Genomic DNA, 16,708 nt, shown 5'->3' on the forward strand with positions numbered 1-16,708 from the left:
ATCGTACCAGGTGGTTACGGCCTGGAGGTTGTCTTGCTCAGAGAAGTTGCTGTCTTCACCTTTCAGAGTGAAGACCTTGAGATGGCACAACACAGGCTTACCAAAGACCTTTAGGAAGCACTAGCACCTCCACTGTAGCTTAATCCTCGTTAGAGCACATGGGCACTCCTGCACCTGCAGCAGAGAACAGCGCCCCCCCCCCCCTCGTACCCTTGATCTCTCTGGAGTCCCAGAAGAGAGCAGCCACAGTCACACAGCACTTTGTAAAATGTGCAGTTGTGGTGAGCTGTAACCTAGAACAAGTTTTGACCGGTGTCATGTTGTATTTGTTTCTTTTCTGTTGCTGTTCTGTTTCTGTTCTGTTCCCTGACAGGAAGTGAGTTAGAGAAGAAAAGGTTTTCTTTTAGCATACAGTTCCAGAGGAGATAAGAGTTTATCCTTGTGGGGAGACATGGCTTCAGGACCGTGAGGCAGGCTTGTCGGGCAGGAAACACCAAGCGATCACATTTCACCCACACACAGGAAATGGAGAAGTGGGTCAGGCTATACAGCCTCAAACCCTCCCCTCACCCCCCAGCAAAGTACTTCCTCCAGGAGGGCACACTCTCCTAAAGGCCCCACAACCTTCCCAAACAGACCACCAACGAGGGTCTCATTGTTCACAGCCGGTTCTCCTTCAGACCACCACAACTCGTTACTCCTCCTCTCAAAATCACCGCTGTGTCTTACACAGGACAGAGTTAGGTGTGGTTCGGGGATCTTAGGATGGGATCTTCCTACAAAAGGAGGGCTGAAGAACAGAGTGCCTTTTATAGTCCTCGTGGCCCATCTTGTCTGTATTTCTCTCTGCTCACCTGTGCCTGCTCCCTTTTAATGGGGTAGCCATCCCATCTTACAGATGATTACAGGGGCCAGGGGGGTTACAAGTTACTGGCTCATCCCATAGCAGAGTAGGAGTTCATAGGAGAAAATGGGCTTGAGATACGTTTTTTTCCTTTCCTGGTGTGGGATTTACTGCTGATTTCAGAGGTGTGGCTTTTCTGGCCTGTCTCTGGTACTCCGTCTAATGCTGGTGATGGCAGCAGATGACCGGGGGAGGGGGGGGAGGCTGTGTAAACAGTCCTTTACCTCACTGCCCTCTTCCTCTGTTCCCACAGTGTGCCCTAGTGTGTGCGGGAAACGAGCGTGCACCGAGAACAATGAATGCTGCCACCCAGAGTGCCTAGGCAGCTGCCATACACCCGACGACAACACAACCTGCGTGGCCTGCCGACACTACTACTACAAAGGCGTGTGCGTGCCCGCCTGCCCGCCTGGCACCTACAGGTTCGAGGGCTGGCGCTGCGTGGACCGGGATTTCTGCGCCAACATCCCCAACGCCGAGAGCAGCGACTCCGACGGCTTCGTTATCCATGATGGCGAGTGCATGCAGGAGTGTCCCTCGGGCTTCATCCGCAACAGCACACAGAGGTCAGTGTTCGGTATCCAGACCCAGGCGAGCACTTTGCTGCAGATCCCATAAGGGTAGGACCAAACAAACAGGGAGTAAGGGACAGGTTGAGAACTGGGGTGGCCGGAGGCCCCTTTTATGTGCCACACCTGGCTCACCTAGCAATGGCGGGTGATGTAAGTCGCCGCTAGGTCCCTGAGGGTAGGCCAGCGGAAATGCTTGATAGCCAACAACTGCAGTATCGTATTTGACCTGCAACTGTATTTCCTCTCCACTCAGGCATCCAGCTGTGCTCCAGCACAGGGAGACTGCTGAGCAGTCATAGGAGTTGGTTCTCCTTCCCTGTAGTGTGGTCTCACAATGGTGGGCCGTTGCTCCCTGCCTGTCGTCATCAGAGACACTAGCCGTCCCCTTCTCAGCCTTTGAAGCTTATATTTAGCACTTACATGAAAGTATTTTTTAAATACTGTTTATACTTTGTCTATACCAGAGTGAATTTTAGGAAGATCAAACTGTAAATATGTAATCAGAATGTGTCCTTATAGAAACATTTTTAAGTGCTGCCTGATTCCTAGACACTTTAACAGAGGGGGCAGGTACCACATTTTTCTATTTGAGTGAAAGGGGAGGAGCAAGCAAAGAAGTATTTACAGCACAATCATTTTGACCCTGAATATTTCTTTACATAGTTGTTCTTAACTTCGATATCTGTAATACACTCAGGTGTCCTATAAAAAGTAAGTAGTAAAGCAGGCCGTGTGGTAGGTACATCCACACATGGAATACTGCTCGGCGAGGAAGAGAAAGGCTTAGTTTCAAGAATATTGCACAATATGAAGTACACCGATAGTAGAAGCCAGGTGCTGTGTGATTGTGTTTGTGTCACGTTTCAGAATGGAAGGCGGAGAACAAGTTAGCGGTCACCAGAAGTTACGGGTAGTGAGGCCTGGGACAGATGGAGGTAGCTAGAAATGGGTGACACAGGAGAATTTGGTGGTGTAAGAGTTGTCCTAGATCTTGGCTACACTGGGGATTTTGCAAATCGATCTAGGCAGTGGAGAAACAGAACACCACAAGCATGCCAAGTCAGATCCTTAGTGTAAACTGCTGTATTGCCGTTATGTCAGAGGTGGCAGCAGTTGGGGGTGTTGGGCGAAAGGCACACAGGTGCTCTGTGCTCTCTTTGCAGTTATTCCAAAATATGTTTCTCTTTTGTCTTGTTTGTTTTTTGTGGAGAGCGTGGGTTTTGTGTGGTGTGTAGTTAAATTAGAAAAAAACACAGCAATAAAGGACGCTCAGAAGAAAACCCCCTCCCATGGCAACTTATAGAACAGTGTGTTTAATTTGGCTTATGGTTCCAAGGGGTAGAATCCGAGATGGCGGGGTGAAGGGAGGGCTGAGAGTTCAGCGTGAGCCCCCACCCGAGTGGCACCCCCTCCTAATCCTTCCCAAACAGTTCTAACAACGAGGGCCTGTGGTGGCCATTCTTATCCCAACCCCACAAGCAATGCCGCATGTGGGGTTATGAAAGCCATCTGTCCCCCGCTTTAGCTAGCTAGCTAAGTCCAGTTCCCATGGGACCCTGTGAAAACCTCAGCCCCACTCCCTAACAGGGAAACCAGAACTGCTGTCACCTGTAAGCGTCTAAACAAAACAAGATTGTATGTAGCGCTTTGGGAGGGGATGGAGGACTTTGGTAAAGGCAGATATTGCTTCACTCCGATTTTCTTTTTCTTTATCTTCATGAAGCTTCATAGGCTCATTTAAGAAGAACAGTTTAAATATAGTTCTGCCCCACACACCCCGAGAAGGTTGGGTCATTTGCCCCATCCAGCAATCCACGCAGCTTCTCAGCCCTGGTTCTGTATACAGCTGAGAGATCTCAAAGGGTGTGGCCCCAGGCTTAGCATTGTCTCTGCAGTTTCTTAAATGGCAGCAGGAAGCACACCAGTCCTTGTGGCTCCCGGTGGTGTCTGTGTCACTGAGGGTAGCATTTGGACCAGGATGTCATGACAGAGCAGAGGAAGTCCCCGGGCTTTTATTGTACGTGCAGCAAAACAATGTTTGGATCAATTTACAGGTTTCTGCAGAGCACTGTCAGGATATAATTTCACTTGTACCTTAGCAAGAAAACATTGGACCCGCACTGCGCTGTGCGCCTGTTTGAATCCTTCACTGGGCTTTGTGTGCACACTGACTTTGGGAATTAGACTTTGTCCCTTCCTCACCACTGCCAGTTTTCCCAGCCTTCTCTGGCGTGCAGGCCAAGGTCTCATCAGAGAGCAGCTCCACTTCTCTAGAGCCGCAGAGTGCCTTTCTGTGAGCCTGTGCTACCAGGTAGACCAGTTGGCTCCCCAGCCCCAAGCCTGTGATACCCACATGCTCCTTGTCTGGAAACAGGCAGCAGGTGTTCCTCGGCCGCAGCATGTGCTCCTGCCTTGTGGTTGTAGCTTTGAGAGGCTTGCCCTGGGTAGGGGGTAATGCAGGTCACCCAGTTGCCTGGTTCACCACAGTTCTTTTAGGAAATGCTATTGCAAATAACAAACGAAAAAGCCTTCTTTTCTGTTTTGTTAATGCAAGAAGATAAACCCACTTCTGTGCTTTTGGTCCTCTCTCTCTCTTCAACAGCATGTACTGTATCCCCTGTGAAGGCCCCTGCCCCAAAGTCTGTGGCGACGAAGAAAAGAAAACGAAAACTATCGATTCCGTTACTTCTGCTCAGATGCTCCAAGGATGCACCATCTTGAAGGGCAATCTGCTTATTAATATCCGGCGAGGCAGTAAGTATCCCACCCCGCCAGACCAGTGGCTGCATCTCCTGGTTTATTTGCATCCGTCCTCTTCCTGGCTCTGTCCCTTAGTCACAACCGAAATACTAGCTTAGAAAAAATAGCATGGGACGGAAGTAAGCCTCTTGTGTGACGTCTCTCCTGTGACTTTCCATGAAAGATGAAATCCAGATTGAAAGGCGGTCTGTGTTTGAGCCATTAGCCCAGAATCTATTTCTCTAAAGAGGATCAGTTCTCGACTTTGTGCTGGTCAGTCACATCTTTACGCAGGAAAGGGCCGTCCTGACACACATAAACCTCAGCAGACCCTGATGGAGCAGACCCGGGAGCCTGCTCACACTAGCTGCCTCTTGAGTCTCCAAGCCCAGAGCGTTTGGGTTACTTCCCCCAGTGGGGGGAGCTCACCAAGTTGAGTTTTTAAGGAAGTCTTTTAAAGAGTGATCCAGTTTAGTTCTGAGAGCCAGAAAGGTGGGCCATCCACGCCTTAAGCTGCGGTCTGAGCCCTGCAGGCTCCCTTTCACTTGCACTGTGGACAGTGGGTGTGGTATGTTGCTTTAAAATTGTGTTCATGAGCAGTACGTCCCATCAGTGGCGGCATGGGACGCCTCTGCAAGCCTCTCCTCTCTGGTCTTTGACTGACAGAGAAAGGCCCCTGGATACACCGCCCTCGGTTCTCTGCCCCTGGGGCCACTAGGTTGTGGTACTAGTAGAGCACTGCAGGCAGGAGACTGTTTTCATCTTTATTGGTAAGTCTTTAAGGAAAGAAAGGTTTTTTTTTTATTGCTTGAGGAAAAGAAATATCCTATTTTATTTATTTATTTAGTGAATTTCCTTTCCCTAAGTATTTGTTAAATAAGTGATTTATATTCCTAGGGTGTAGAGGTTATAGAAACAAGTATTTGTTTTGTTTTGGTGGTAGTTTCTTTGTCGGTTTGCGGGTTTTCTTTTTTGTTGGTTCCTTTGCTTGTTTTACAAGTCTTTAGTTTTTATTACCTGCTCCCTGTTATCCTTCTGCTGTGGAGAGGACTCTGTTCTCCATACAAAGAACTCTGACGCTTAGGGTACTAACCAAGTTGTAGTTTTGTTCATGCTTGATTTATTAATTTTCTTTCAATTTATTCACCCCTAGGAATATGTCTTTTAAAAATTTATAAGCCATACAGTTTTTTTGTTTTTTGTTTTTATCTTCCTGTCATGGGAGCTAAATGTGATTGGTGAATCCTGTCCATGAAAACTTACTACCTGCTGGGCATGGTGGCACACGCCTTTAATCCCAGCACGGCAGAGGCAGGAGGGTCTCTGAGTTCGAGGCCAGCCAGCCTGGTCTACAGACTGAGTTCCAGGTCAGCCAGAGCGCTTGCCTGGCACACACTGGGGTCCTAGCCACTCTCTTTTTCCAGGCTGAATTTCCTGTAGCCATTGACATACCAGGAGCACTGTCTATATTGCAAGTGAAAGGGAGTCTTCAGGGCTCCTGGATAAGCCTAGTATAAGTACAGAAAGCTTTGTCCTCTTACTCTTCTTATGAAACCAAAGGAGACTCTTCCCCTAAATCACACATAGTAAAATCCCATTCAGTGGACCTCACCTGATTTACTATAGTCTTTGAATTTTGTCATGAGCTGAACTGGAGTTTACGGTTCTTATTTACTATGTGAAAGTAGGTTAAGCAAGATAAAAGAAAATCCCCTGTCTCCGTGTCCTGTTATGTTAGCAGCTTTTCCTGCCTGCTTTTTGGTTACAGCAGTAACTGTGAGCTGAATGAAAGAAAAACTTAGAGATGCGGAAATGATTTTTTTTTTTTGAGACAGGGTCTCTCTGTGTGGCTTTGGCCTTGCCTCATAGACCAGGCTGGTCTCAAACTCACAGTAATCCTCCTGCCTCTGCCTCCCTGAGTGCTGGAATTACAGGCAGGCATGTGCCACTGTGCCTGGCTCAGAATTATTTTATTCATTCATTCATTCATTCATTCATTCATATTCATTCATTCATTCATTTGTTCGCTTATTGTTAAACTACTTGCACTAGCTATAGATGTCCATGGACGAGGAAGCAGGAAGATCAGGAGTTCAAGGTCATCTTGAGCCTAGGATACATGAACTCCAGTCTCACTGGTAGGGAAAGATGACCATGACGGTAATATTGGAGTGTTTTCCTCCAGCCCTAAATGGAATATTTAAATAGAAGTTCCCCCAAAGCTTAGGAACTCCAGGTACAGCAAAGGCCACTCCTACTGAGCTTGGCAAAGGTTTGCTCAGTCCCGTCATGGCACTGTGGAGGCAGGACTGCCTGCCACGGAGCATATATAAAAGACGACGGTCCCTTGGCTTGTCAGCTGGGGCTAATTAGCAGCCTGGCATTTCTGATTTCACGTTCTGTTAATCAGCTTGGCAACTGCAGTAGCCAGCCTCCTAGAAGTCTGCTTCCCCACCTCAGAGGCCTTGCCCCAGCGTGGCGGCTGCTGCTGCAAAGTGGAGACCGTGTGTGTCTGACAGGGCTACGCGTTGGCCCTACGCCAGCTCCCTCACTGAGCTCCCCGAAACCAGACCTGCTTTGCGTTCAACTCCTCCACACCAGAGCGTGTGAACCCACACATAATGTCCCACCTGACCGGAGGAACACTCAGTGACACAGACCCCTTTTCCTCTAGATAACATCGCCTCAGAACTGGAGAACTTCATGGGTCTCATCGAGGTGGTGACAGGCTACGTGAAGATCCGCCACTCCCACGCCTTGGTCTCCCTGTCCTTCCTGAAGAACCTTCGTCTGATCTTAGGAGAAGAGCAGCTAGAAGGGCAAGTGCCGTGTAGTCTCCTTCTGCTAAGGAGACTGCTCCTTCCTCCTGGTTACCTTTTAATAGTGCTTGTGTTGCGTTTTTGTGTCAGAAGACAACTTGTGGGGCGGGGGGGGGGGGGGGGGTCAGTCTGTCCTTCCATCACGCAGCTCCTCGGATCTTCATGCTTAGCAGCAGCGGCCCTTACCCTTACCCGCTTAGCCATCCCACAGCCCCGAGTAGTGTACTTCTCAAACTTACTTGGGTTACATATCCGAATAAAAGCCCCCTCCCCCATTGTTAAAGAGGAACCCTGGGCTCACCCCTGATGCCTGGGTGGTCACCTTGCTCCTTGCTGCTCAAAGTCCTGTGTGGAGTTGTGACTTGGCCACTCTCAGGGTACTGCCAATTTGGAAAATGGGTGTCTTCGTTCCTAGGGTCTAGTCTGTCGGGTACGCATATTGCATTAATTACTTTTTGTTGCTGTGATAAGACACCTTGACCAAAAACGACTTAATGGAACAAAGAGCTTATAATGGGGAGAGTCCTTCACAGTTGGGGGGGGGAGGCGGGGGAGGCATGGCAACCAGCAGGTGGAACAGGGTTGGAGCTCACATCTCTTAACTGCAAACACGAAACAGAAAAGGCAGGCTGGGAATGAAGTGAGGCTGTGAACCGTCAGGGCCCTCCCTCCTGATATACTTCCTCCAGCTAGGCCGCACTTCCCAAAGGTTCCACGATTCCTCCCAGACAGAATCAACACCTGGGGACCTGTGTTCATATGTGTGACCCCACAGGTGACATGCGTCATCCACACCACCACATGAGTCTAAGTGAGACCACCAAAGTCACAGTCAGGGGTATTCCCAAGGAACCCTCCCTCCAGGAGCGACGCCAGCCTGCAGTGTTTAACTTCCAGAGACGCCATGATCTTTCTGACACTTACCTGCCTTAGCCTGCTGTGCTCAACACCATATGATGAATAAAGTGTGTGTGTGTGTGTGTGTGTGTGTGTGTAGGAGTACGTATGTACATGGGTACATTTGTGCACACCTGCCTGTGGGGGTTTAAGGAGACATAGGGTGTCTTTCTCAGTTATTCTCCATTTTATTTCTTGAGCCTGTCTCTCACTGAACTTGGAGCGTTCCAGTTTGTAGACTAACTGGCTGGCAAGTCTCGGAGATGTAGCCTGCTGTCTCCACCTCCCATGTGCTGAGGTTGCAGGTGCCTGTTATGTAGGTTCTGGGCGTGGGACAGAGGTCCTCATAGCAAGCACCTGACCATCCCTGACTCCCAAGCCATCTGCTTTTCAAATAGAGAAGCACAGGACTTGCAAAGTACGGACCGTTGATTTTATTGTAAACATGTTTCAACTTGAAGAGCTTATATGTTGATTGGCTAGCTTACAGGATTTGTAGTATTGGTAGGGGTTTTGCCTTCTGCACAGAAATGCTTTACGAGCTGTGTTTTAAAGCGGCCATGGGTTTCTCAGCCGAGGGTAGAAGCTAGTGCTTTCTGTGTGTATGTGCAGCTTCTCTCCAGCCTCCCACCTGTGTGCACCTTCACTGGCTCCTTTGTACGTTTGACATGGCTCTGAAATTGTATAAATGTATCAATTAAGGAACAAATTCCCTTAGGAAGAAAGTGATGGGAAGATTCGGGAATGCTTGTTCTTGCTTGTGTGTCTGGATCCGGCTACAGGGGCGGGGGGGGTTCTTCATATCAGCCAGGTTTTCTCAGACCAGCTCTGTCCTAAATTCTGTGCCCTGATACAGCCAGAGTGAGCCGTCACCCCATCCTTGGAAAGCCCACTGTCTTCCCATTGGGAACCAGACGCTTCAGAAAAACATCTTCCTCCTTGTAAATCCAAGGCAGGTGTCAGGTCCCTCCCTAGCGCGCCTCAGTCATCACCTAGGTGAGGCCATGGTCGTTGTTAGTTTATTGTTGCTTGTATTAAATTTTAAAATGAGCTGTAGTTCCCCATGGATCATTGCTCTGGGCTCCCTGGCATTGGGACACACTTTTTCTTTGGCAGATTAGTAGCTGTCAGATTTCCTAGTTGCTTAAGGATATGCCTTCCGCCTCTTCCCCCTTTTTTCAGGCTGTGCAAGTGATAGGCATAGGAAATGGAAAGGAAGCTTTGATTATTTTTATTAGGATTATTACACGCTATGATTATCTTATCATTATGGGTTAACTGAAAGTATCATGCACTCACATGTAGCTGAAAATTGAAGGCTGTTTTTTTTTTTAATTTCCAAGAATATTTATAGCATATTTTTCATTGTTTGAAACTTAGATATGAAGTACCAGCCAAGTCTTTTTAAGGATGCTTGTGTTTGGGGGGGGGGGGTTGGCTAGAACTCCGCCCTGCTGCTAGTATTTTGGAAGGGAGGAAGGGAGGGCAGGGGAGGCCTTGAATACTGCTGCTGCTGCTGCTGAAAGCAGTGGTTCTCAGCCGTCCTAATGCTGGGACCCTTTAATACAGTTCTTTGTGTTATGGTGAACCCCCACCCCTCAACCATGGAAGCATAACTGTAACTGTGCTACTGTTAGGAATCCTTGTGTAAATATCTCATATGCAGGATATCTGATATTTGACCCCCAAATGGGTCACAACCCACAAGTTGAGAGCCGCTTGCTTAGAGGCTGTCTCTGGCCGGGACACTTGAGACTCTTAGATCTCTAGTAGAGGCTTTTTCGGGTCTGCGTCTCTTCTGCTGTGATGAACTCCCAGGTCCTGAGCAGCCACCGGCAGCAGCAGCTCACCTCCGCGTCTCCTCAGACAGCATCAGGCTGCTGACGCTTCACTTCTCCCTCATTCACTCGCTAAAGGAAAGAAAGCGTTGGGGATAAGCAGGTGAACCAGGCAGTGTACAGCACAGCTTGCAAAGTGCCCCAGCAGGGAGAAAAGGTGCTCTGAGCACCTGGAAACCTGAGAGGGTCAGACAGGCTTCTGAGGGGAGCCGAGGGCCCTGAAGGGTTTCTGGGCCCAAGCAAGGGAGAGGCCAGAGCAAAGAATGACATCCTGGGCCTGTGTCTCACACATAGCCCTGAGGAGATGGGTGGTAACTTGAATTTCCGGAGGCACTGTTGCACACAGGTGAGGAGGGTGTCATTCAGGTATGCCATGGGACACACTGAGACTTTGAGGAGAGGTGCGTTTAATTTCGGGGTGCTATTGGTTTAAGCTAAGATAACCTTCTCCCCAGTGTTATCTGGCGTGCGTGATGCATTGCAGCTATGGGGAAGTCCTGCTGCACCTCACCAGGGGATACCTCACCCCACGTCAAACAGTAAACTTGGGGTGTGAGGAGTTTCAGGTTTAAGCTTGAGTACTTTTCTAAGTATTTCTGTGTACCTTCAGCACATGGCAAAGATCAGAAATTACTTTGTGCCAATTATCCTTCTAATGTGTACATCCCCAGGCCACTTCTGATTTTTTTTTTTTTTAAGCATTCTTGCCTCGACTCATTCTTGAAGGAATCTATTTCTTCTATTTCTTGAACCTCTTCTATGGCTAGTGAGAATGACATAAAAACTTCCATTTGGTTCAGGAGGATTCTGAAGCCTTATGTTTTGATAGAAAGAGGAACATTCCCCCCACCACCACCACCCAATCCTTCAACCTCAGGTGTCCAAGAAAACACTGGAATCACTCTTGGCCTCCTGAGTAGCGCCCACAAGAACACAAGTGGTTTTTGGTTTTTGATTTTTTTTTTTTTTCTGAGCCTGCTTCCCTGTGTCTTGCCTGCTCCTCATGAGCCACCTCTGTGAGCCGATTTCTAGGCTGGTGACAGGTGAGGCAGAGTCCCACCAGAACAGAGATCAGGATGGGCAGCCACAGAGCGGTACCCAGGTAGCAGCAGGACCCTCTGGTTTGTCGGCGTCTCAGCCACCACTCCCTCTGTAACATGGCACTTTTGTAGACTCCCAACTTCAGAAGAAAATCACTGGGGTTGGAGAGATGACTCACTTGCTAGGAGCACTTGTTCAGCAGTCATGAGGCCCCATGTTTGAATCCTCAGGACCCAGGTAAAAGGCTGGGCGTACCTGCATGCGTGAGCTGAGACAGACCGATTCCGAGAACTTGCTGGCCAGCTGACCTGCCTAACCTACACTTTAATGAGCTTCAGGTTTCGCAAAAAGGACTGTCTCAGGGCAGTGAGGCAGGGAATAACAGGAGAACCCTTGCCTGTGTTTACAGGCATACACACCTGTAGACTCACGTGCAGGCTCACAAAGGAGAGCAAGGCCTTCCTCAGAAGTAGTGCAGTGTGGTGCAGCGATGGAGCACTTAACCTATAGTGCATACAGTGTCAGCCACCCTGATCTCTAGCAAACCACGGTGGCAGTGGGAGGGAGGGAGAAAGGAAAGTCAAGTAGTATTTTGTGAGGAGTCGGGGACAGGTGAGGGGGATTCTCTTGAATAAGAGAGAAATATGTCCATTATCTCCCTTAGGATAGCCTTGGTTTGAGGACAATCAAATAAGTTAAAAGTTGAAGTTCTTTGGTACTGGCAAGGATTGTTGTCTTGAAAAGAACAAAAATACAGGAAGGCGGCAGGCGACAAGAGTTGCAGTTCTTGTGTTTCGGCATCTCTACCCTGCTTCATTTGCCTTTGCAGGCTCGGTGTGTTTTGTAGCTCCTCTTGCAGGTCCAGGGCTGATAGATCCTAACAGAGCCACATTTCAGCACTTACTTGGGACTTTTTAAAAAAACAAACCAAAAAACAAACAAAAACCAACCCATACAATTCATCATGTTGCCTGTCAGTTCACGGCTGTACCTAGAGACAACATAAACATACATGCACATCTCATAACAACATTTTTTAATGTACTTCCCCCAAATAGGGCACAGGGTATAATCTAAGGGTTCATCTGTGAGTGAGTGGATAAGCACAGAGCACACAGTGAGATAATAGCCAGTACCAAGAGGATTGCATCGCGGTACATGAGGCAGCAAAGGTGGACAGATGGGGAGGTGCCTGGCTGGAAGGAGAACAGGGGACCTCTGGCCCGACCGGGATGACAGGGATAATGCTTGGACATCTATACAAATCTATCGAAGCCTGTGGAGCTGTGTGTTTATAATGGGTACAATTTTAGAAGGTAAATTATACTTCAGCAAAGCTATTTTTAAAAAGCACTCGGCAATAAACAGCCTTTTCTGTGGATCTATGCCGTGCCTGGGTTAGTCCTGCCTGGGTGTTTATTTCCGTACTCTGTGTGGATGGCGTAACTCTGGACTTGAAGTGAGCCAGTAATCTACAGATGGGTTGAGTAATGTTGTAAATGGCTGTGGCGGTGACCGCTTCTTCGGTGTGCCTGGCTCCTGATGCCCCCTAGAGACAGCTGTCATCGGCCAGTAGTAGTGTCTCTCTGCAGAAATGAACAGGAAGTGTCAGTTGTATGTGTGCTTGCACATTGTCTTCCAGTAGGGGCGTGAAAGAAGGTCCTGTGTAGGCTGGAGACCTTAAGCTCAGGCCGTTATGTATCAAGGTGCAGGACTTGCCTGTTTTCTGTGACTTTTGTTCTGAGGGGACTTTGACGCTTCAGAGAGTAGCGCGGGTCATCCTGTATCTTTGTGAGGCGATTCAAAGCTCACGGCATCCTTTTATATTTAGCTCATCAGATTCATCCAGGGCCAGAAGAGAACAGAAAAGACACTTCCCATGGACAGCTGAGGCACAGCAGCGCTAGAGAAGCTGAGTAAGCCACTCAGAGTTGGCACTTCATCAGCAGTGGAGAGGATGCTCAGGCCTGGTTCTCAGTTCCCACATGGAATGCTCTACACCCTGTCCCTGGCCGTCTTCTAGGTGTCACTCAGCTGTGACACACTCAAAAGGGTGATGCTGGCCTAGAAGTGGTCGCCACCGAGCATAGCTAAGTGTTGCCTGTGTGGTTTTGATGTGACAGTACCCCCAAATTGGTAACCAAACACCCCAGTAGTTCTATCCGTTGAAGGGGAAGGTTGGGTTTTTTTTCCCATTGCGATAGCTGAGAGCCAAGGTATTACTCTCAATAAAACCCCAGGGTGTCATGCAGCCTGTAGGAGCCAAAGGGAAAAACAAAGTGAAGAATTCGGTTTTTAAAAATATTCCGTAAATGTAAAAGGCAGTGAGCTTAGAAACAGCTTATGGAGTCACGTTTACTGACTGGTTCCCTTAACTAGTCATTTCCTTTAGAAAACAATGACATTTCAAGCCCATTAGTGCTTTGAAGGTGTGCAGACAAATCTCTGCCTGGGATCATCTCTTAATTCTCACCTGACTGTAGGAGGATGTCAGGTGGGCAGAGGCCTCAAGCGGGAGCTGGAAAGCAAGCCCCGTGTTTACGGGACACTGCCTAGCAGTTTGATTATTATTTTGGTGAAGGTTTTCATTTTTCCTCACCTTCCGCAGGCTCCACAAATGCCTGGGTTTTATTGATACTGGTATTCTGGCTCCCAGCCTTCTCAGTATTATTGTTTAAAGAGAGGAAAGTTTATGTTTACTGTAAGAAGACAATCTTGCTTTTCAAAGTGACTAGTCAAATACCCGGAGTGTCTGTGTGCCTGCCATTCATTGGTCAAGGCCCGAGTTAGCGATTCTGTGCTCTTCCCTGGAGAGAGAGTGTTTTCTTCATGAGGAATGTATTTTTGGTGCAGCTCTGTTTTCTGCTAGTGAAATTAGTTTACTAAGAGGCCTTGGCCTAGATTGAGATGGAAGTCTGACCTGATTAATCAGCCCTTGCATCCGGCCTGGAGGTGTCCTCACTAACAGGAGACTTTTGTCTCCTGGGACTCTGAGACCTGGGAGCAGCCAGACTGGTGAGGTTAACGATGAGCCTGCAGTCTAAAAATACCCCATGGGTTAGGAAGGACTCTGACTATCCTGACCACCCCACCATCAATCACAGTGAGCATTAGTGCATCCCATAGGTGGCAGCTCTGACGGACAAGTGCCCCAAGACCTCCCTAGCAATCTAGAGTCCTTTGATCAGTGTCTTAAGTTCCTAGTCCAAGAAAACAGGCATGGTAGGGGAACACTCTTTCTTACCAAAGGCTTACCGGTTCACTGAGCCCCTGCGTGTATGAAGTCTGTACTGCCTGTGCCCAGTGTGTGTTGAAGTGCTTGAGGAGGCTCGGTAGATTTCGCTTGAGCTCTTGACTCTTAGACATGAGGACTCTTTAAGTATATTTTTATTCTGCTAGTGTTTGTAGGGGTGTGTGTGTGTGTGTGTGTGGTGTGGTGTGTGTGATCTGTGTAAGAGGGATGTATGTACAGAGGTCAGAGGACAGCCTTATGAAGTCAGGTCCAGGTCACCACTGACTGGACTGTGCTCCTGTACGTGCCCTTGCCCGAGTAGCCATAAGCCAGACGCTTAAAGCCAGGGAGAACTCAAGACTTCACCTGCTATACTCCTGTCTTTAAGAGCGAGAGTTCAGAAACAGTGCTCTTGATAGCACTGAAGGAACCGCCTGTGGCGTATGATGTGGTGAGTTCATGGCTTTTCTGGTCTTGGGTCCTCACCTCTGAACTCCTGGATGAGTTCTCAAGGAAGTGTGCAGGACAACTTGGCAGCATTCATAGCTGTAACTCATGCCTCAGTATGCGAAGGTCATGTTGAAGGTGGACCCCCTTAGTTAGTGGTTCTGATTGGGTAAGGACCCTCAGCAGGTACATAGGTACCTGGTAGCCTCAGGACTTTGGGACTCCCTTTGTTTAACTAACCCTGGTCTGCAGGGGGAAACGTGTGTGTTTGTTGGGTCTATGAGTAGGTCTTAGAAATAGCTTTGTTGAAAAAACCTCCGAGCGGACTAAGGGGGAACTAAGGATGGGAAAGCAATGAGGAAGAAGGAACAACTCGTGGTCCCTGGGGAACAGACCTCTCATTTAACTGAGGACCATCTACTGATGCGCTGCCTACAGGTTTCAGTGGTGGCGGGCAGAGACAGACCTGCTCTAGGGTCCTTCTGCAGACACCCAAGTCGAGTTCTTGCTCCCTCCCCTCCCTTAGATGGGCTGCCCCTGATCCTAGGGTAGCCAGACATCACTCTCTTCCCTGGAGCTGGGCTCTGGCCTCCCAGGGAAAACACTCACTGGGTATTCATTCCTCCACGCCCATATTTTCAGGGACTGAAGTGAAGGCTCCTTGCAGTGAGAGGCAAATGTGGAAGAGGGAGCAGCCAGGCCGCCTCCCATCCCATCATGCACTGCTGATTGGGCATGGCTAGGATTTATTCCCAGGGATAATGGCAGTATTTGCTGCTAGTGTGTAAGCTGTTCCGGTTGAGTAGCAGAGCATGTCTGTTCTCCTGTAGGCTGGTTTTAAGCACATTGTACATACCTGGCTCTGAGAAAAATAACCAAAGGCATTTCTAGGGAATGACTCGAGGAGCATCCTTTGGTGGGGGAAGCTTCATGTGCCGGTACTAGAGGTCATAAAATTAATTGGTGTCCTATCGATTTCTAAACACAGTCCTCGGCTCATCTTTTTTTTTTTTTTTTTTTGGCCAGTTTTCACAGCAGCTGTCTGCTGTTCCATAGCCCCAGCGGGCAGGCCCCTTCCTGGTACAGAGCCACACATGCCGCAGAGAGGCGCTGTGTCCCTAGAGGGGGACCCTGGGCTCAGTGGGTCGCTAATGCGGATTTCTGTGCTTGCAGGAACTATTCCTTCTATGTCTTGGACAACCAGAACCTGCAACAGCTGTGGGACTGGAACCACCGGAACCTGACCGTCAAGTCGGGGAAGATGTACTTTGCTTTCAATCCCAAGCTGTGTGTCTCTGAAATTTACCGCATGGAGGAAGTAACGGGAACAAAGGGACGCCAGAGCAAAGGGGACATAAACACCAGGAACAACGGAGAGCGAGCTTCCTGTGAGTGACAACATTCAAACCACTGTGGTCAAGATAGGAGTCCTTGGCATGCACGGGCAGGCCCTTTGTTCCACTTGGGATTGTCAAGTCCCCTTCGCCAGTACCTGGCCTCTGCATATGTCTTCACAGTTAGGGGTGGGCTGGAACCTGATACATTCATACAGATACATTTTCCTGAGCATCGCTTGAGAGTATTAAACATTAGAGTATGTTCTTAGAGTGTGCACAGTTAGATATCTTTTCAGTATGAGCAAACAGTGTAAAGAGCCAGTCCACTCCAGCCCTGTGAACAAGCCACCTCTGCCTTTCTTTGTCCCCACCCCACCCTTGCTATAGAAGGCTCAGGGTAGATGCTCCACTACAGCACCTCCATGGGCATTAGCTCACACTTGGCCTCTTCTCTGTCCTGCACCCCCAGGACAAAGAAGTGAGCCCACATCCTTGAGTCCATAATGCTTTTCACAGTTGGCACAATATAATAATAACATCCTGGGGTGGTGCACTTTTCACCTTAAGATCTCATAGACTAGAGTTAGCCTGTTGTTAGCCCAGCCCCTCTCTAAATGTAGTCCCAGACCTGGAATGTCAGACTTTCCCCTCCAGCCCTGTATGGAGAACTGCCTTTAAAAGTGCCATGGTTATGGCAGGCATGGTGGTACTGCTGTAATCTAAACACTTTAACCAGGCTGAGGCAGGAGGATTGTGAGTGTGAAGCCAGTCAGGGATGCATTGTAAGACCCTATTTTAAGGAAACAAAAACAGAAAAATGCTAAAGCTCTATTTGTCCCTTCGTCTTTGGAGCATTAGTGGGAAAATAAGGAGTCATATGAC

The 16,708-nt window shown here is 48.6% G+C and overlaps 1 protein-coding gene across 2 annotated transcripts in view; it reads left to right on the top strand.

Annotated features, from left to right (window-relative positions):
* Positions 1-16,708, top strand: part of IGF1R (insulin like growth factor 1 receptor) — a 290,765-nt gene that overhangs the window by 219,154 nt on the left and 54,903 nt on the right. For both annotated transcript variants that reach the window (XM_084774155.1, XM_084774156.1), the window contains exons 3-6: positions 1,158-1,470; positions 4,079-4,230; positions 6,890-7,034; positions 15,663-15,877. In XM_084774155.1, the coding sequence (XP_084630281.1) occupies positions 1,158-1,470; positions 4,079-4,230; positions 6,890-7,034; positions 15,663-15,877 (825 nt within the window). The remainder of the gene's footprint in view (positions 1-1,157; positions 1,471-4,078; positions 4,231-6,889; positions 7,035-15,662; positions 15,878-16,708) is intronic.

Source organism: Acomys minous (genome assembly GCF_964271855.1).
Source record: "Acomys minous genome assembly, chromosome: 2".
In the NCBI taxonomy this organism is placed as follows: Eukaryota; Metazoa; Chordata; class Mammalia; order Rodentia; family Muridae; genus Acomys; species Acomys minous.